General features: G+C 46.5%; 1 protein-coding gene across 4 annotated transcripts in view; it reads right to left on the reverse strand.

Annotated features, from left to right (window-relative positions):
• Rab11fip3 (RAB11 family interacting protein 3) overlaps nt 1–20,779 on the reverse strand; it is a 79,031-nt gene that overhangs the window by 25,465 nt on the left and 32,787 nt on the right. For all 4 annotated transcript variants that reach the window (XM_055604472.1, XM_055604471.1, XM_055604470.1 and 1 more), the window contains exons 2-3: nt 17,828–17,921; nt 7,461–7,552 (exon numbers count right to left, since the gene is read on the reverse strand). In XM_055604472.1, the coding sequence (XP_055460447.1) occupies nt 7,461–7,552; nt 17,828–17,921 (186 nt within the window). The remainder of the gene's footprint in view (nt 1–7,460; nt 7,553–17,827; nt 17,922–20,779) is intronic.

The following is a 20,779-nucleotide window of genomic DNA, read 5'->3' on the forward strand; positions in this document are numbered from 1 at the left end:
GATCAAATTAAGATATTACCATCAACAGTTATTTTTCATGTTTAGACTACTGTTGTTTTTGCTTGTTTGTTTGTTTCTCGTGACAGGGTTCCTCTGTGCAGCCCTGGCTGTCCTAGAACTTGCTTTATAGAGCAGGCTGACTTAGAGCTCAGAAATCTGCTTCATAACTGCTGGAATTAAAAGCGTGTGCCACCCTACGCAGCCAGGCTACTGATTTGGAATGTGAAGCCAAGGTATATCTTCTAATGCTTATTAGTCAATCATCCAGCCAGCTGTTACACTTCAATGTCTGTTTGCCCAAACATATCTCTGTTCTCCCCTTACCGACACAGAACCCAGCACAACGCCCAACTTGTGACAGGCAGTCAGGATTTAAATAATAAAAATGAACTTAAAACTAAGGAAGGATGAAGGAGGGCAGTTTCTACGTATAATTTCAATTTTAATTACAATGATGTTAGAGTAAGCCTCTGCCACCTCATTGTCAGAAGACTCTGAGGTTAACAATTTGTAAATTGTAAAACTTGCAATTCTAGCAGGAAAAAGGTGCCCTTTGTCCCCAGGTCTGCTGTTCCAAGGAGTGTGAGGACAACAGCATCCGCTTGAGCCTGCAAACCTCCCTGAAGACCTGGGCCTCTAAGCTGATGGGAAGCCAGCTCCAACCTTGACCAGCGCTAATGGCATGTGACCCAGACACATGACTCAGATCTGGAGCTTCAACCACAAAGGCAGTTATAAATACTCATCATAAGGATCCCAGTAGAAGATACGGATGGGCACTTCTCAGAGCAAGGACAGAGCCAAGACTGCACAGTACTTATGACTCTGAAGGGACAAATTCACCAATATTAAGTATCTGTAGAAAGCAGCCAAGCCAAAATCTAACCAAAGCCAGATAATGATGGTACACACATATAATCCCAGCACTTGGGAGACAGAGACAGGCAGTTCTCTATGAGTTCTAGGCCATCCTGGTCTACATAATGAGCCCCATGCTACCACGGTAATATAGTGAGACCCTCTCTTTCAGAGGAAAGGGACCTCTACAGTCCAATTCTGTTTTGCCCGTGCACCTGCACCTAACAGGGCAGGTGAGGACTCCATCCTGCAGAAGACAGTTCGGAGGGGCTAGAACAGCAGGCAGGTACCAGCATCTGTCAACAGCCTCGCCTAGAAGACAGGACACAAGGCCTAGCACAGCCTCCTGATGGTGGCGGGGGGAGGGGGAGGCCAACAGTCACTTACCCAAGTACCAAAAATACTGTATATTTCCATACATACAAATACATAATCTTAAAAATTAAATCATAGCTAGGCACAATGGCACATACCTGTAATCCCAGCACTTGGGGAGGCAGAAGCAGGTGCATCTCTTCGAGTTCAAGGCCAGCCTGGTCTACAAAACAAGTTCAGGACAGCCAAAAAAAAAAACTAAACTAAACAAAAAGCCAACCTAGGGTGGTTGTTTTTTTTTCCCCATTTGTTTGTCTCATATTGTTTTGTTTGTAATATACATATACAGTATATATATACAGTGTTCTGCCTGCATGTGTGCCTGCAGGCCAGAACAGGGCACCAGATCTCACTGTAGATGGCTGTGAGCCACCATGTGGTTGCTGGGAATTGAACTCAGGACCTTTGGAAGAACAGCCAAAGTGCTCTTAACCTCTGAGCCGTCTCTCCAAGCCCTTGTTTGTACATTTTTAATCTTACTGATCTTATGTTTTTACAGGTTTTGTTTTGTCTATGAGTGTTTCTTGTGCTTTTTCATATTTTTATTTTTTAATTTGTGTGTTTTTTTTTTTTTAAAGAGACAAAAAGAAGGTATGAAGTAGGCAGGTAGGGAGAAATAGGAGATGAGATGGGGAGGGGAAACCACGATCAGAATATGTTGTATGAATTTTCAACTAAAAAATTAAAATGTTGTCAGGCAATGGTGTCACCATTAATACCAGCACTGAGGGGGCTCAGACAGGTGGGTCTCTAAGTTTGAAGCCAGCCTGGTCTACAACGCAAGTTCCAGAACAGTCAGGGGTACACAGAAAAACACTGTCTCAAAAAGAATAAAATAACATAAAATAAAACAAAATAACTGGGTGGTGGTGGAGGCACATACCTTTAATCCCAGAATTTGGGAGATAGAGGCAGGTGAATCCCTGAGTTCCAGGCCAGCCTGATCTACAGAACAAGTTCCAGAACAGCCAAAGTTATACAAAGAAGCACTGTTTCAAAAAACAAAAAAAACAAAACCAAAAGAACAATTCAGGGCCAATAAGGTGGCTCAGATAGCTAAGTATGGTAGTGTATGCTTTTAATTCCACACTGGAGAGGCAAAGACAGGTCTCTGAGTTCTAGGGCTAGCCAAGGCTACAGAGTGAGACACTGTCAAAATAAAACAAAAAACAAATGGCGACCCAGAAAAAGCACTTGCCATCAAGCCTGATCACCGGAGTTTGATCCCCAGGACCGGAATGGCTGAAAAGGAGAAAAGACTCTCAAAAGCTGTCCCCTGACCTCCACAACTGCACATTAATGTAGCAATTTTTTGAGGGTGGTAGTTTGAACCAGGGGTTCTTTCTAGAGCCTTGGCTGTCCTAGAGCTCACTCTGTAGACCAGGCTGGCCTCAAAGTCAAAGATCCACCTGCCTCTGCCTCCCCAGTGCTGGGATTACAGGTGTGTGCCACCACCGCCTGGCAAATGTAATTTTTTAAAGCCAATCCTCTAGTACATATATGCCAGGTCCTCACTGCTCCTCCCTGGCCGTATGCACCCTGGGTTGCCAGCAGAGCCTGGACACTTGTAATAACAATTGTAACAATTTCTCAGTGCAGTTAGCACATTCCCTTCTGGAAAGGAAAAGCTGTCCCAAGCCCGAAGCCTACTCATGGGAGGCCTTGTGATGTTGAGGGTGGTATCCCAGGAAGCAGGCCAAGGAGGGCACCTTCCTTGGGGTTTAAGCAGAGAACTCAGGACAGAATTAACTTTATCAACGCAAGGGCAGAGGCAAATTTCGGCATGGCTATCTGATCCCGGAGGGAGGCTGTACAACACGCTCAACTCAAATCTGAAGGAGTGGTCCCTTTCTGCACCACTGTGGAGTAACCGAAGAGCCCCAGGCACACACAGGGGACACACTTGCAGGTATACCTTTACTTACTTCAAAGTCCCATCCCCAGGCACTTTGGAAAGTACTCAGGCTCCTCTGTGGGATACAGTACACGAACATGAAGCCCCAGATTGCTCACGAATGTTCTACTAGATGTAAATCAGCAACAAAGATAGAAGACCAGGACTGCAAGGCACTGTGAGGACAGCTGCCCAACTCATCCTGCCCCGTGCCAGCTCCTGAGACTCAGGTTTCTGCCAGCTGCTACCGTACAGGGGCCCTGCTCAGGTGCTAACGAGCTAAAGAGCAAATCTGTTTTCCCAAGACCCTTCAAAAGAGGCAAAAAATTAAAAAAAAAAAAAACAAAAACAAAAACTCACCTTGGAGCACAGTGGCACTTCAGTTCATGACACACAATGCAAACAGCACACAGCCTCATCCACTGGGCTACATCTACCAGCCAATTAGGACCGAGCCATCAACTCTACATTACCAACTTCTAAATTTTCTATCTATTACCAAACTAAAGATGAACTCAGGTGCCTTAAAAAAGCTTTCCAATGTGCCATTACATACACTAGCCAACAGATCGTCTACATCACCAAGACAGATGAGAACCTTGTTCAGGCTACCAACTATGGCTAACACGGCCCGAAAATTCCCACAGTCCAGGATATGGTTCTTCCACAAGCCTTTCTCTTCTCAGAAACAGAATTTGGGCAGAGCGCGCTCTCGGATCTCCTTACCCTCAGATGCTGGCCAGCACTTTTACAGGCCTGTTTCTGAGAGCAGGCTCTGGGAAGGGCGTGTTGCTGGAGGTGATCTCCTCATCCTGCGACCCTGCTCACTGAGTCACCGGCGTCTCTTCACTGTCACCTTTCTGTTTGTTAGCCATGCTGGTGTTCCTGCAAAATCCATGTGCCCATCTGAAGGCACATCTCCACCTCAGAGAAAGTTTAACCTGCTCCCAGACACGCTCTATTAAGCCTGCCGCTGCTGGCCAGGTGGGGAGAGGCAAAGTCCGGGAAGCTTCCTTGCTGGCCTTAACAAACAGGCAGGGCACAAAAGACAGCAACTTTGTTGTACACTTTAACCTTCCTGATAACAGCTTGTACAAAAGAGACATTCTCCTCATCCTATTACTGCGGTCCTTTCTCCTGCTCACAGTAGTGGGAGAGGAGGGAGGCACCCAGAAAGCACAGCCAGGATAATCTGGGACACCCTTATCATTCTGGTTCTGCCTGTTCTCTAGGTGACTTCTCCACTGCCCCTCCAGAAATTCTGATAAGTGGGCTCTACCCACTGTGGCCTAGCCTCCCTCTGCCTGCTCAACATTCTTCCCATGAGCATTCCTATGAACCTTAATTCAGCTCCCCAACAACTCCCGGCAACACTCTCATGTCATAAGCTAACCGCCCAAGGTGTCCCCCCAGGAAAGTGGTGGTAGGAGCCAGGACACCTACGAGGAGGCCCTGCCAGGGAATGCTTATGAGCAACTAATGACTCATGTACCCTTGCCAGCAGGTACTTGAACACACCAAGTTCCACCAGAGTCATCAGCAAGTCAGTAAAAAGCTAATCATCTCTAAGTACCAGTGAAGACCCAAATATGGTATCTGGATTTGACCCATAGATTCTCTACTTCAAAAAGCTTTACAGCCTGGAGGTGGTGGCGTACATCTTTAGTCTCAGCACTTGGAAGGTAGAGGCAGGTGGCTGAGTTTGAGGCGAGCCTGGTCTACAGAGTGAGTATCAGGATAGCCAGGGATATACAGAGAAACCCTGTCTCAAAAAACGAAACAAAGACCAAACAAACAAACAAAAAGTTGGAAGCTGCGATCTCAGTGCTTGGGAAGCAAGGGCAGGGGGGATCTTCAAGAGTTCAGTCTGGTCTATGTAGCAAGTTTTAGGACAGTGAGGGCTACGTAGAGACCCTATCTCAGAAACAACCCAAGAAAAACGATACGCAGCATCTTTTTTGTTCGTTGAGATAGAGTCTCACTGTGTAGCTCTGGCTGTCCTGAGACTTACTGGCTTCAAAGTCACAGAGATTTCCTTGCCTCTGCCTCCCAAGTGTTAGGATTAAAAGAACAAGCAATTACATCTGAAGTAGTTCGCATGTTTATAGTCTTTTTAAAATTATTTGTGTTTTCTAACTGTGATGGAACATACCAGCACTTGGAAGGCAGAAGCAGAATGATCTCTGGGTTTGAGGCCAGCACGGTCTACAGAGTGAGTCCGGGACAGTCAGGGCTACACAGAAAACAAACAAACAAACAAACAAACAAACAAACCCAAAAACTGTCTCAAAAGCAAAAGAAAAACAAAACAAAACAAAAAAATGGTTTTGCCTCCTCTTTTTATTTTATTTTTCATTCAAAAAGAGATTTATGTGTCTGTGTGGGGGAAGGTGCTTGAAAGTGCAGGTGTCTGTGGGGTCCGGAAGAGGCACTGAATTCCTGGGGCTAGAGTTACAGGCCGTGATAAACTGCCTGACATGGAGGCAGGGAACTCAAGCCATCTCCCCCGCTCTCTGTTTTTTTGTTTGTTTGTTTTACAGTTTTTAAAAAGATTTATTTATTTACTATGTATACAGATCTCATTCTAGATGGTTATGAGCCACCATGTGGTTGCTGGGAATTGAACTTGGGACCTCTGGAAGAACAGCCAGTGTTCTTAATCTCTGAGCCATCTCTCCATCCCCCCCAAAATGAAACCTTTAAAAAAAATGAAACAGGATTTTTCTGTGTAGCTTTGGCTGTCCTGGACTCACTCTATAGACCAGGCTGGCCTAGAACTCACAGAGGTACACCTGCCTCCGTCTTCCAGAGTGCTGGGATTACAGGCATGAGCCACTACACCCAGCTAATCTTTCAAATGTTTTATTAATTTTTTAAATTTTATTATAATTTATTTAATTTTATGTTATGTGCATTAGTATGAAGGTGTCAGATCCCTTGGAATTGCCATTACAGACAGCTGTAAGCTGCCATGTGGGTGCTGGGAATTGAACCTGGCTCCTTTGAAAGAGCAGAGAGTGCTCTTAACCACTGAGCCATCTCTCTAGCTCCTTTTAAATGTTTTAAAAGTAAACAAAAACTTAAAAATGTTTCTCCCTGCTGGGTACACACCTGAAGTGCCAGTATCCTGGCAGACAGAGGCAGGAGGATCTCTGTGAGTTCAAGGCCAGCCTGGTCTACAAAGAGTGTCCATTACAGCCAAGGTTACACAGAGAAACCCTGTCTCCTGTCTCAAAAAAAAAAAAAAAAAGTTTCTCCCTTCTGAAATAGAAAATAGAATGCTAGGAGAGATGGCTCAGTGGGAAAGTGAATTACTGCTCTTCCACACAATCCAAGCTTGATTCTCAGTACCTACATTGTGTGGCTCACAACCACCTTTGACTCCTGCTCCAGGGGACCCGATGCCTCTGGTCTCCATAGGCACCTGCACTCATGTGAAGATGCTTACCCACAGACAAACATAATTACAAATAAGCCTTTAAAGAGAAATTAGGATCAGGACAAAAAAAAAAAAAAATCCTCATTAGCTCTCTAAAAGAAGCCACTTAGACATTACAGAGTCCAGCCCATGTGACAAAGAAGACAAGATTCTGAGAACTTGCTATAGAGAACCTTAGATCTCACCAGCCTACGGCACTTAAAAGTTTGTAAGGCCGGCTGCTGCCACTTCTACCAGCACACCATGGGCTCACATTTCAACATTGGTCTCACTGCATTGCCAGCCAGCATGGACTCCTGGGCCCCAAGTTCCTGTCTCTCGACCACCCTGAGCACCAGGACAACAGCTCCAAGTGCCTTGTGAAGAAAGCCCTATAGATCAGACACATGACCCCAGATTCAGCTCTCTCCAGGTTGGTAGGTAGTTACAGTGGGCTGCCTTCCTTGGCTGTGACTTTGTCCTAGCTAGGTGACAAGGAACCCACAGTTACAGGAGAGAAGACATCACACACACCACAACCCTGGTTTTCCCTGGAAGCAGACATTAAGGGATACAGGACAGGAGGCAGGGTTATGCAGTGTGCCCAAACACAGACAATTATTTTTAATGTCTTCTGCCTCTGCTTGGCAGAAGGTGATACAGCAAGAACACCACAGAGCCTAACTGACCACAAACCTTTACTCCACAACAAGCCCAAGGGATGACTCTGAACATGTAGAGATTGAGCCCAACCTTGCCAGCGGGAACAGACTGTGGTTTCTGCCACAGTCAAGACCCCTCAGAGCCCACTACCATGTGCAGAGGGCAGCTGTGTAGGCAGCTGTGGCAGCTCAGGGAGCAGAGACCGCAGTACAGAGGAGGGAAAAGGGAGTTAGCATTCAGGAAAGCACTTGCCTCGTAGGTGACAAAGTCGTCAAACTCATCGGCACAGGCAGGGGGCTCTTCATCTTGGACAGGCTCCACACTGTACAGCTGGCCATCAGGATCTGTGGAGAGAAGACCCGGCCTCAGCAGGCCACCCAGCGCTGTCCAGGAGGTCCAAGATAGAGGCACAGAGTGCAGCTAGGACTCCTAAGGAAGATGGCGTCTACGGCTGAGATGCCGTGAGACGCATGGAGGGAAGTCACTGCGAGGGAAGTCACTGCAACGGAAGGGAGCGAGTGTACCTCAAGCTGAGGATACCGAGGGGGCAGGGGGGAGACACAAGGCCAGATTCCCAGGTAGACAACAGGGCTTACCAGGGTGCTGTGAAGCTGGTACGTACATAAAATGCTTTTTTAAAACTGTTTTTTTTTGTTGTTGTTTTTTTTTTAATTAAAGGAGCAAATAACACTGTAAGGAAAAGTGTAAGACAGCAAATTCTGTAAAAACCTACAGCCCCGAGGAGGGCTCCATACCAACCTGACCCAACGTTACCAACATCTTGTCTGACTGAGCAATGCAGTGACCCGGTGTTGTGCCCAACAGTTTTATTTTCCCTCTGGTTAACTCTCTTGTATGAGAAAATGTGGGTTTGGATGAGCAAGAAAGCTCAGTGGACAAAGGTGCCGGCCACCAAGCCTGACAAGCTGAGTTTAATCCCTGGAACCCACACCGTCAGAGTTAAAAAAAACAGGTCCTAAATGGTGTTCTCTGACTTGCACACACATGCCATGACACATGTGTGCATACATATGGAGGCATACTCATATCCAATAAATAGCAAAGTGGAAATATTTTAAAGTATGAGGTTGGTTTTAAGGGTTTTAAATTTTTCTTTATTTCTGAGACAGGGTCTCACTGTGTAGCCCTGGCTGCCCTGGAACTCGCTCTGTAGACCAGGCTGTCCTGGAACTCACAGCGATCCATCTACCACCTCTGCCTTGTGAGTGCTAGAATGAAGGGGATAGGACAGCGTGCCCAGACCTGTTCTTTATTATTTATGTGTATCCGTATGTGTGGGGGTGCCCAGAGGCCAGAAAAGCAGATTAGATTCTCCCACAAAAAAGTATCCCTACAGCATATGTATCGCTGGTGCCCTCAGAAGCCAGAGGAGGGCATCAGATCCTCTGGAACTGGAGCTACAGGTGGCTATGAGCTGCCACATAGGTGGTGAGAATCGAATCCAGGTCCTCTGCAAGAGCACCTAGTCTCTTAGCTGTTGAAATATCTCTCCAGCACCTAAGAAAGTAAATTTTAAAGGAGCACCAACTTCCTAACTCAATGACCGAGACATCTTCGACACTTCAGAACACTTGCCTCTCCCTCTGTGGAAAGAGGTGCCAACATTCCATGGTCTCCAAGATGCTCAGAGACACACCACTGCTATGTACTTTCTTACCGGAAGTACACTGACTTACAGCGTGGTTACTTAGCCAATACCTTTAGCACACTCAATCTTACATCAGTGCTTTTTAAACGAGTTCAGTCAGGCTGGATAAAGGTGCTTGCAACGCTGCACGGGGAATTGAACTCATGAGTTTAAATTTCCACAGTCTACGTAAAACCAGGCATGGTATCACACATCTGTAATCCCGGTTCTCCAACGGTAGGATGGGGATGGAGACAGGAGAATCCTACAAGGCTTGTGGGCCAATGAGCCTGTGCACACAGCCGCAGAACAAGGGACCTGTCTCAAACAAGGTAGAAGGTAAGGACTGACCCGAGGTTGTCCCTCTGGCTTCCACACACAAACGCGCACGCATACAGGCACGCACACGCATACAGGCATAGGCATGCACACGCACACACACACACGTAAACACTCACACATAAGAGTTTTTAAAAATAGTAATAAAATAATTTTTAAAAGCATAGTCTCATTTTTTCCCTTTCCTTTTTGAAGCAAGGTCCCCTGAAAACCAGGCTGGCTTTAAATCAGCCATGTTGCTGCCTGGGTCCATCCTCAGGTACTTGTTTTAAAAGTATAAACCACACCCAGTTCATGCAGTCATATCTCAAGGGCCAAGTGGTACAGCAACTCTCCCCAGACCCTCCTCGAAGAAATGCCTAGGAATGGTCAGCAATGGCTTCCTCTAAATGGGCCGCAAAAGACCAGAGAAGGTTCATGATTTGATCTAGACCAAGGAAGAAAAATACAGGCATAAAACCTCAACGGGTTCTGAGAGTTGGTCACTAACAGACCTGGGGAGCTGAGGACAGGACACACTGGAGAAGCAACAGCAAATGTCCACAGGCCCTCATCACAAAGCATCAGAGCGCACTACAGATGTGAAGGCGGTGCGCAAGGACGCTCATGCTGTGAGACACTGTCCTCCGAGCAGAGCAGCCATTATAATCTTAGAGCAGCTATGATTACTCTCAAGAGACCCTTATGCTGCCTGCCCCGCATAGGAGATGGGAAAGTCCTTCGACCCTCACTGAGATTCTGGCCACATCAATTTATACAGTAAGTACATGTTGCTCTCTTCTGTGGCTTTTAAGAATTGTTGGGGCTGGGCATGCTGGTACATTCCTATAATCCCAGGACTCAGGAGTCAGAGGTAGGTGGGTCTCTGTTAACTGGAAGCCAGACTACTTTACATAGTGAATTCCAGGAGCCAAGGCTACCCAGAGAAACCCTGTCTTGAAAAACAAACAAAATAAACAAACAAACAAAAAAAAGATTTGTGGGGCTTGGGGGAGATGGCTCAGCAGTTAAGACCACTAGCTGTACTTCCAGAGGAACTGGGTTCAATCCTCAGCATCCACACAGCAGCTCGCAACCATCTGTAACTCCTTCTGGCCCTCATGGATACCAGGTGTGTGTGTGGTACAGACACACACACAAACAAAACCCATAACACATAAAACAAATTTCAGATGTTTAAGAAGAATCGTGTGTCTTCTGCATGGCTGAACATACGGGCCGCAGGACGTGGAAGGGTGAGAGGTCTCCAGCCCAGCATCATGCAGGCTTTCAGGCAACCTGGCCTCCACCACCTCAAGCTGTGTCCCTGCATTATCTGGTCCAGGAAGGCTCCAGCAAAGCCACATATGACATGGCTATGTAGCGCTGGCTGTCCTGGACTCGATGTGTAGACCAGGCTGGCCTTGAACTCACAGTGATCCACCTGCCTCTGCCTCCCTGAGTGCTGGGTTTAAAGGCATGTGCCACCACGACTGGCTAAGGCTGAAACTTTTCTGGCAAGTTTTCCCACTGCCATGTTAACAAGTTTGCTTGAGCCTTCAAAACTGAAATTAGGAACCTAAAACTCTGAAAACCCACCAAGCATGGTAGATCCATGCATGTGTTTGCAGCCTGGGGTATGCAATCCATCTAAGAGCACCAACCCATATGGCATCCACAGAGGGAGACGTCAATGTGGCTGGCGTGTTTATAGTCTTTTTAAAATTATTCGTGCCTTCTTATTTTTTTTTCTTTTTGGAGGAATAAGTTTATTAAATATAAGCACAGGAATAAATAGAGAGCAAGGGTGTCCAAAAATCATCACACTTGATGCTCAAAACATACAGCAGAAATTGACCGGGCCCCATTAAGGCTGACATAGAGTCATGTCATGTCATCCCTGTGTCGTGCCCCCTCCACCCGAGCACACACATACACCCAGAGTTCCAAGCAGAGCAGAATCCTCTCAAGGACTCTGAGAGGTCTACAAGTAAAAGAACAAATGGCAACAGAGAGAGATGACATCACTAAATTGAATTCAGTCGGAACAGTTTTTCTGCATCCAGCAGAAACTGACTGGGAAGGTCGGGCATCAGCTGGAACTGAGCTTCCCATAGCTGACCACTGTGGGCATGTTCCCACTGTGGAAACGTCTATGCCATGGGACAAACAACTGTCACCTTGGTTGGAAATGGTTCGCCTTCTAGCTGTGTTCAACGGCACTGCTTTACCTTTGGGCTGTTTTGCTGTTCTCTTCACTCTGTGCCACACATTTAGTGAGGCCAACTCTAGGCAAAGGACCTTGGAGGATACTTTGGGACAAACAGCTTTGGGTCCCTCTAGCTGACTGAGAAGGCTGAACGTTGTCTCAGCCACATTTCCCATTAGCAAAGAGGGACACAGGGGCTTCAGCTCCACATAATAGCTCAGGACAGGAGCTCAAACATGATGCAGAGGCTATGGAGGGATGCTGCTTACTGGCTTGCTCCCCATGGCTTCCTCCTATTTGTGTTTTCTAACTGTGGTGGCACATCCCAGCACGTGGAGGCAGAGGCAAGATGATCTCTGGGTTTGAGGCCAGCACGGTCTACAGAGTGAGTCCAGGACAGCCAGGACTGCACAGAAAAAAACAAAAAAAAACTCAAAAACAAACAAAACAAAAAAATGGTTTTGCCCCCTCTTTTTATTTTATTTTTCATTCAAAAAGAGATTTATGTGTCTGTGTGTGGGAAGGTGCTTGAAAGTGCAGGTGTCTGTGGGGTCCGGAAGAGGCACTGAATTCCTGGGGCTAGAGTTACAGGCCGTGATAAACTGCCTGACATGGAGGCAGGGAACTCAAGCCATCTCCCCTGCTCTGTTTTTTTTTTTTTGTTTGTTTGTTTGTTTGTTTTACAGTTTTTAAAAAGATTTATTTATTTACTATGTATACAGACCTCATTCTAGATGGTTGTGAGCTATCATGTGGTTGCTGGGAATTGAGCTCAGGACCTCTGGAAGGGCAGCCAGTGAGCCATCTCCCCAGGCACCTGGGTTGTTTTTCTTTCCTTTTTTTTTTTTTTTTTTTTGGTGATGTTTGTTTGCTTGTTTATTTATTTATGTGTATGGGTGTTTGCCTGCAAGTAATCAGCATGCATCACCTGCATGCCTGATGCCCACAGAGACCAGAAGAGGATGTTGTTGGACCATCTGGGCCTGCCCCACAGGTGCTGGGGACTGAACCCAGGTCTACTAGAAGGGTAGGCAGTGCTCTTAACCTCTATGCCATTTTTCCCGCCCCTCTTTTTTTTTTACTCTGAGACAGGTCTCACTAAGTTGTCCAGGCAGGCCTTAAACTTGAGATCCTCCTGCCTAGGTCTCCTTATGTGGAATTTTTTTGTTTTGAGACATGGTGTCACTATGTAGCCCTGGCTGCCTTAGAACTTGATATGTAGACCAGGCTGGCCTTGAACTTACAGAGATGCACATGTCTGTGCCTCCTGAGTGCTGGGCTTAAAGGTGTGCACACCACAGCTAGTTGTTAAGTGGAAATTTTTAATGTGCATTTATCTTGTCCTTCCAGATCTAGGGGTGCATGAGCCATGGCCTATTTGTAACAGTTCCCTGTCTCATTCTATTCCTGGAATAGTGCTTGTGGCTGTGACAGCAGGCGTCTTGCACTTCCCTGTAAACTGGGTCAATATATTGTGTGGTTTACTATGCTGCTCCCCAGTGTGGAATGAGGCTGACGGGCAATACAGGCTGTCTTAGCTACACCTGTATATTACAGTAAGACCTGAAGTGAACTTCACTGGAAACGCATGACTTCCTTTATTCTAAATGCTACGAAATAATTCAAAACCCTCTCTATTTCATGTTTTATTCTAGTCTCATTGTGTCTTCCTAATCAAATGTAAATGAAACCCCAAAATTACAGAGGCAGAAAAGCAAAGTCACTGCCCTAATCAGCAGGTGCACTGGGCATTTCCCGCAATGTCCTGGCAGAACGGCTGAGGCAGAGGACTGTTACTCTGAGCACTCTCCATGGCTTAGGCTAGAGCAGAATCATAAGGCTCGCTCGCTCTATCACAGAAAAGGCCAAGTCCTCCCACTACACCACTAGAGAGATGATATCTCCATTGCTCATTCCTCCACCTTCTGATCCCAGCTCCCCTGCAGCCCCAAACATACCAGGCACAGCCCCCACAACACACCCTCTGCCTGGTGCAACCCCCACAGCCCCTAGTCTCCCACCTTATCATCTGTCTGTTTCCCACTAGAAATCCAGAACCAAAGGCAAAAAAATCTGTTGTAGTCTCTAAACACTTCTCATAGGCCTGCCTCATCTAACCTTATCTCTGTAGCAACCTACAGCTCACCCCCAGAAAGGACCCCACTAAGAAGGCCCATCCCATCCTCCAGGTCCAGGGTCTGGTCTCTACAAGCGAAACTCAAAGCAATGCCCTCCTAAAGGGGCATCAGACTGAGACCCTGAAGTATCTAAACTACTTCTAACAACTAGCTGGGAGATTTACATTTCTAATTAAATTAATGTAAAAATATTAATGAAAAAGAATGGAAAAATGATTAGATTAAAAAACAAACCCCAGGCCAGGTGCAGTGGTGCATGCCTTTAATCTCAGCATGGGGGAGTAGGGCATGGAGGCAGGTGGCTCTCATGAGTTCAAGGCAAGATCCAGGACAGCCAGGGCTACACAGACAAACCCTGTCTCAAAAAAAAAAAAAAAAAAAAGCGGTGGGCCTACAATTATACTATATCTATCCGCTTCAACTCTACAAAGTAATGTTTTCAGAGGTGGGTTTGCCATACCTGTCATCTGACCTCTTGGAGGCTAAAGTGGAATTGCTGTGAGTTCATAGCCACCACGGGCTACACGGTGAATAACCAAGGCTGCATAGTAAGGCCCTGTCTCAAATGAAATAGCCCAGGTGGGAATGGTGAAGCTCACCTGTAATTCTAGTACTTGGCAGACAGAGACAGAAGGATCAAAAATGTAGCATCATACTTAGCTACATAGCAAGTCTGAGGTCAATCTGGGCTACATTGGTCTCAAAACCAACCAACCAACCAAAGGCTGGGTGTGCTGGGACACACACTAATTCTACCATTCGGGAAGTAGGGCAGGTGAATCTCTGTGAATTTGAGGCAAGACTGGTCTCCACGGCAAGTTTCAGGCCAGCCAGGGCTAGGTAGTGAGACCTGTCTCAAAACCAAAACAGAAACAATTACATGAAAAAAAAAAGCCAAACCAATAACAAAACAGAACCCCAGGAAAATGGACAGGGACAGCTCCAGGGTAGACAGAGTTTGGGTATAACAGGGGGAATCCACCAAAAGGCAGGCCAGGAAATGGCTCCTCACAGAAGAAGGCAGAAGAGAGTGGGCTTCGTAGAGACAGGAGAGGTTGTTAGCTTCACTGAGACCAGCTTGTCCCCTTCTCAGACACAGGCCAGGAAGTGCCTCCCTTGTGGAAAGGACAGGAGGCACTACCGCGGCTACAGATCATCCCAAGAAGGCACAGGGACACAAGAAGTTCACGAATGAGTCCCATCTGGCACACTGGGGTAGAACTGGGGTAACAAGACATTTTCAGACAATTGTCACCAGAGATTAAAAACATCTACATGCTCCTTCAGTCATTACACCAACCTACCTAAATCAGAAGGCAGCCACAGGCACCATCTAGCAAGCCCTCCTACAGACAGACAAGGCGATGACCTTGAAGAGCACAGAAGGCCAGAGAATGGGACTTTCTAAGTTAAGATACAAGGACACCCCACAGCAAAGAGCTCACCACTGCACATTAACTCGGGTCCAGCAGGACACACTAACTAGCAGCCATGGAGAAATCTTCTCACACAGACATCTCTTGCTACATAGATTCTTTCTACCTACCCACAGTGCCGGCTGCTCCTCCAGCAGTCGACTACCCAAACCTGAGTAAACCAATCGGCCCACCCTGACTCGCCCTGACAGGGCATGGAGAGCACCCCGGTTGAGGGAGTACCAACAACACACCTCCCTCCCACCTGTGGTGACAGGAGGATACCGCTGAGATGGTGCAAAGCCGACACCACTGCCTGACAGGCGGACCAGAGAGCCGTGCTCAGCTCAGTGCTCTGTGGTTCCAAAGGAAATGGGACATTACTTACAATGGCATAATGAGCAAAGAAATGCCCGTTTTCAACAAAACATTCGGAGTGACAGCTGTTACATGTTTTGTGTGAACTTATCACATGTGCCCATGGCTAGATGAACCATGTGAAAAGCTGATGGTGACAAGCAACCTAACCACGCTTGCCTCTGAGCCTGCTGTCTCACTTCCCACCACATTTCCAAATATACTTCCCATGAGTTTCAGGGTATTGGAGGTGGGGGATAATCTATGAGGCAGAGTCACACACTGTAACCCACTATGAAGAACTCACTATACAGACCAGGCTAGACTCAAGCTCTTGGCAATCCTCCTGCCTCAGCCTCCCAAATACTCAGATTACAGGCAGGTATCACCATTCCTGGTTTGTTTAATGACAAGATTTTAAAATACACTTAAATATCAAGGTATCTTTTTAATAACTGACGAGTAAAGAAATCATGAGGGACTGAACTCTAGGGGCTCTGGTGCCCTCTTCTGGCCTGCACAGGTACTTGAAACCACAGGCACACACCTACATTCATATACACATAAATACATACAACTGGGAAAAAACAACTTAAAATCTAACTACTTGCAATCTATCACTTATAGGTCAGGCTAACAGTCGATACAGTCTGGGGACTGTGCATTTTTCCTAGCTGTTCTCTACCTCATCTATCTCAGTAAATTCACCTCACTCCCTACAAGGCCCCTGTGCTCAGCTTTGTTCACTCACTTGCCACCTCTCCCACGTCCTCTTCACTGTGAAAGTGACTGGACCATCAATATGGCCGGCCCTCTGTCCTGGTCCATTCCCCCAGCACACAGCCTGGCTCTCTGCTCACCTGTCAAGTGCTGTCCCTCACCCAGTAATCAAGCTTTCCCTTCTCTTTCCTATTCCTCCCTAGGAAAGGCTGGCCTGCAAGGGAGTCTCAGCTGCTGTCTTCTGCCTAGACAACAGTGGTTTCACCCACCGGTCTTCTTGTCTCATCTTGATGCCGGCTCAATATTATCCCTAGAGGCTGGTGTCCATACCAGCTTTATGTGTGAGAAAGAATCAAGGAGTAGCGTAGGTGACAGAACACAGCAACTTCTCTAAAACCATTTGAGGACTCAGTCCTAAGTGACACTGTCAGGAATGTAAGACAGATGCTGAGACCCAAGGTCCAAAAGCATCCTCAAACCTCCTCTCATCTGGTAACCATGGACCCTCTCAGGCAAGACTTCATGTGTGCCGCTAACATACTCCATCACCATCAAGCTCACCTTCTGGCAGGTGACAGACAAATGAACCGTTCTTTTCATAGTTGCAAAAGCTGAGTCAAAAGGACAATAGATGGGCTATCTGGTGAGGGTAAAACGGCATATCCACAGTGAAGACACCGAAGATATACCCAGAGGCTAGGCATATGCATCCACACAAAAGCTTGCATACACAACATCCTTCAAAACTTTACTCAAACATCCCAAAAGTGAGACAAGCAAGAAGCAGTAGCACAGTAGGCCACCATTCCACACTTTGAAAACAGCCACAGCCATGTGCAAACCACAAGGTGGATCCAAGAGGCATACTGAGGGAAAGAAGTCAAATATGTACAGAACATACATGTATGTGAAAACTAAAGAATTAATGTACAGTGACAGGAAACAGCTTAGGGTTGATAAAAAGGTGGGAGGGAGTTGCCATGACAGGCTCATCAGAGATTAGAGAATCAAGATCAGGAATCTGGGGCTGGAGAGATGGCTCAGTGGTTAAGAGCACTGGCTGCTCTTTCAGAGGTCCTGAGTTCAATTCCCAGCAACCACATGGTGGCTCACAACCTTTTATGAGGAGATCTGGTGCCCTTTTCTGATATATATATATATATAATAAATAAAATAAATTTTAAAAAAAATCAGGAATCTGTCACAACTCAAACTGCCACACACAGGATTTGTGCATGTCACAATAGCTACATTTGCTTAAAAAAAAAAAAAAAAAAAAAGCCGGTGAACAAAAGCTGAACTCTGGATGATGATCAGGACACACACCAGAGCATTAGTGGGAAGTGCAAAGGTATAACAAGATGAGTACATTCTACTGAAAAGGTGGACCACAGACAATGCAGCACACACAGCAACCCGTTCTCGGGACAGAATGAGTGGAAAATATATAACTCTATACTTTGTTTGTTTGTTTTTTCTTTCCCCTCATGAACTGTTGGAGAAGGAAAGTAGCTTTCTACATGGTAAATAACCAGTTGAGAGGCATTCAATCATGGAGGGCAGGGTTTCCAGAACAAACTGGTAAGAGGAGAACATCTTGAACACCAGATGTTTTGGGAGTCCAAGAAGTAATGGGCTAAGCTGTGTGTTACAGTGCACGCCTTTAATCCCAGCACTTGAGAAGCAGAGGCAGGTAGATCTCTGTGAGTTCAGACCTACAAGGGCTATATAGTGGCTGGGGATGAATGGCTAGTCACGGAACACTGAGGAGAAAGGTGAGGTGGTGGGGCACAGGGAGGAGCCAACTGACCTACCTCCATTTCTGATGGCCACAATGCCTTGGTGGAAGTCTTCAAAACTGATCACGCCGAGCCCACTCGGGTCCAGGTACTGGGTTAAGTCCTTCACCTGCAAAGTCCAAAGGAGAATGTGTTACCTACAGCCTTCGCAGTTGGCAGGGCACACTGGGTACTGACCCCTTCTCCCATCCACACAGCAGCAGCTGCTCACACAGTTCAGAGCTCAAGAGTCACAGACACCTCCAACCAAAGAAACAGAGGCAGCCACTGTGAACCCTGCAGCCAAAGGTGGAGAGCCATCCTGGAGAAATCTGCCAGTGACACTGAGTGCTAGCCTTAGGAATAACATCCTGGTTCTAAGATGACAACTGAGCTCCCCTGGGTGGGAAAATCAGGAGTTGGAAGTTTTAAGGACTGTTTCAGCATGTTCTACTGAGATGAGCTTTCTCAGCAGTGACAGTGCTGAGAAATAACTGAGGCACACAGACCCTTGATATCACTCTCTGAAAAGGCAGAAAGATAACTCACGCACACATGCTACAATTGACACAGCTTTTTTGTTTTGTTTTTCGAGACAGGGTTTCTCTGTGTAACCTTGGATGTCCTGGACTCACTCTGTAGGCCAGGCTGGTCCTGAACTCACAGAGATCCACTTGCCTCTGCCTCCCTGAGTGCAGGGATTATAGGCATGAGCCAAACCCAGCTGGCACAGCTTTTTGGAAAAAAGGCATAATTACACTGTCAAGGATAAACTGAACCTCATCAAAATATAAATCTTTGACAAGCAGTATGGGCTGGCTGATGGCCCCCTGAGGCCATACTACAGTAAAAGGACCAACTAACTCAACACAAGCCTGGGCTACACAATGAGTTTAAGGCCAGTCTGAGCTACAGAAGAGACCCATCAAAGACAGGGAACAACACTAAAACTACTTGCTTCAAAAGAGATTAATAAACTCAAAAGACAGTGCAAAGAATAGATGAAAGTATTTGCACATCCTGTATAAAGGACTTGAAGTAGAATATACAAATAAATCCTAATTTAAAAGGAAAAAGCAAGCCAGGCGAGGTGGCACATACCCATAATCCCCTGCGCTTGGGAGGCAGAAGCAGGAGGATCTCTGTGAGTTCAAGGCCAGCCTGGATAGGCTATACGGAAAAACCCTGCTTCAAAAATAAATAAATAGATAAATGAATGAATGGATAGACAGATAAATAAGTGAATGGATAAATAAATAAATGGAGAAGCAAAATCCATAAATAGTGACACATTGTGTACAAACAGGCGGAAAGATGACTCAGTTGTTTAAGTGCTTGCTATGCAAGCCTGAGGACATGAGTTCCATCCCTAGCACCCGCACCCGCATCCAAAGCAAGGCATAGCAGTGCATCCCCGTAATCCCAGTACTGGGAAAGCAGAAACAGGAGGACCCCTGGGGCTCACTGGCCAGCCAGTCTAGACAAATTAGTGAGCTCTAGGTTCAATAAGAGACCCTGTCTTGGGCCAGGCGGTGGTAAGCCAGGGAAATGACTCCATAGGTGCAAGCATGAGGAGCCGACTTTAAACCCCTGGCACCCCATGTTAAAAAGCTGGACATGAGGGCACACACGTTAACCCCAGTGCTGCGTGTGGGCGAGCAGGCGGGAGGATCACCGGCTTGTTGGCTGCCAGCGTCAGTGTGAGAGTCTGTCTCGAGGGACGAGGGTGAAGATGAATAGAGCAGGACACTGGACCTCTGAGGCCCTCTGCTGGCCTCCACAGGCATGTATATGCATACATACACACAGCATCACATCCATGTCAAAACAAAACAGAGAGTAGGGGGAATTGGAGGGAGTGAGGAAGAGAGTGACTAAGGAAGATAACTAAAGTCAACATCTAGGCTCCATACACATGTGCACATATAACCACATATATGCGTACGTGCACAAACATGTACACACAAATAAATAAACAAAAAAGTGTAGGTGTGCTAATACACACCTATTGTCTGCGCTGTTGGGAAGCTGAGGTGGGAGAACTGCTCGAGCTCAGGGGCTCTTCTGTTCTTTGTTTTCATTTGTTTTTGGTTTTTTTTTCCTGTCCTGGAATTAAAGGCATGCACCACGGTGGCCTGGCAAACCCAGGAGTTCTAAGTTAGGCTGGGCAATACAGTGAAACCCTGTCTTGAAAACATACACACGCAGCTGGGTAACGGTGACGCGTGCCCTTGATCCCAGCACTCAGGAGGCAGAGGCAGACGAATCTCTGTGAGTTCAAGGGCAGCCTGGTCTACAGAGTAAATTCCAGGAGAGCCAAAGGTGCACAGAAAAACCCTGTCTCCAAAAACAAAACAAATAAACAAACAAGAAAAAAGAAAAAAGAAAAAGAAAGAAAAAAGCTAACACACAGCCCTGCATGTACACACACATATATAAATGTCTGGTGAGCATATAAAGAGATGCCCCACAGGAGACACAAATTAAAAACGCAAGGAGATGATGCCCTCGAGAAGGACTGCACCGGGTGAGCGGTGAAGAGTCTGACACACCGTGAGACATTTCCTGGAATGTAGAAGTGTGAAAACCGTACTACAGCAACAGCTGCACCAGTCCTACTCCCTTCCTAGAACACCCGAAACTGCACACGTACCAGCGGCAATTTGTGGTGTGCAAATCAGAGTCTAAGGCTCCTAAAGGTAAGAAAGGAACAAAAAGAAATCAAGAGAAAAAGACAACTCTGCTAGCAAAACGGCTCAGTGTGTGAAAATGCTTGTCGCCAGTCCTGGGGGCCTGAATTTGATCTCCACAGTACAGAGATGGATCCACCCCCCTCAAGTTGTTCTGACCTGCACATACACGCCATGGCACACACTGCACACACGGACCTACAGTATACACATGCCAACCCCGGCACAGAAACATGTACAACAAAAATTTTTTTAATTTTAAGTCACTCTTGACGTGAAGCAAACAAGTTATTGCAAC

This window comes from Psammomys obesus, unplaced genomic scaffold, assembly GCF_907164565.1.
Source record: "Psammomys obesus unplaced genomic scaffold, mPsaObe1.curated_primary_1811, whole genome shotgun sequence".
In the NCBI taxonomy this organism is placed as follows: Eukaryota; Metazoa; Chordata; class Mammalia; order Rodentia; family Muridae; genus Psammomys; species Psammomys obesus.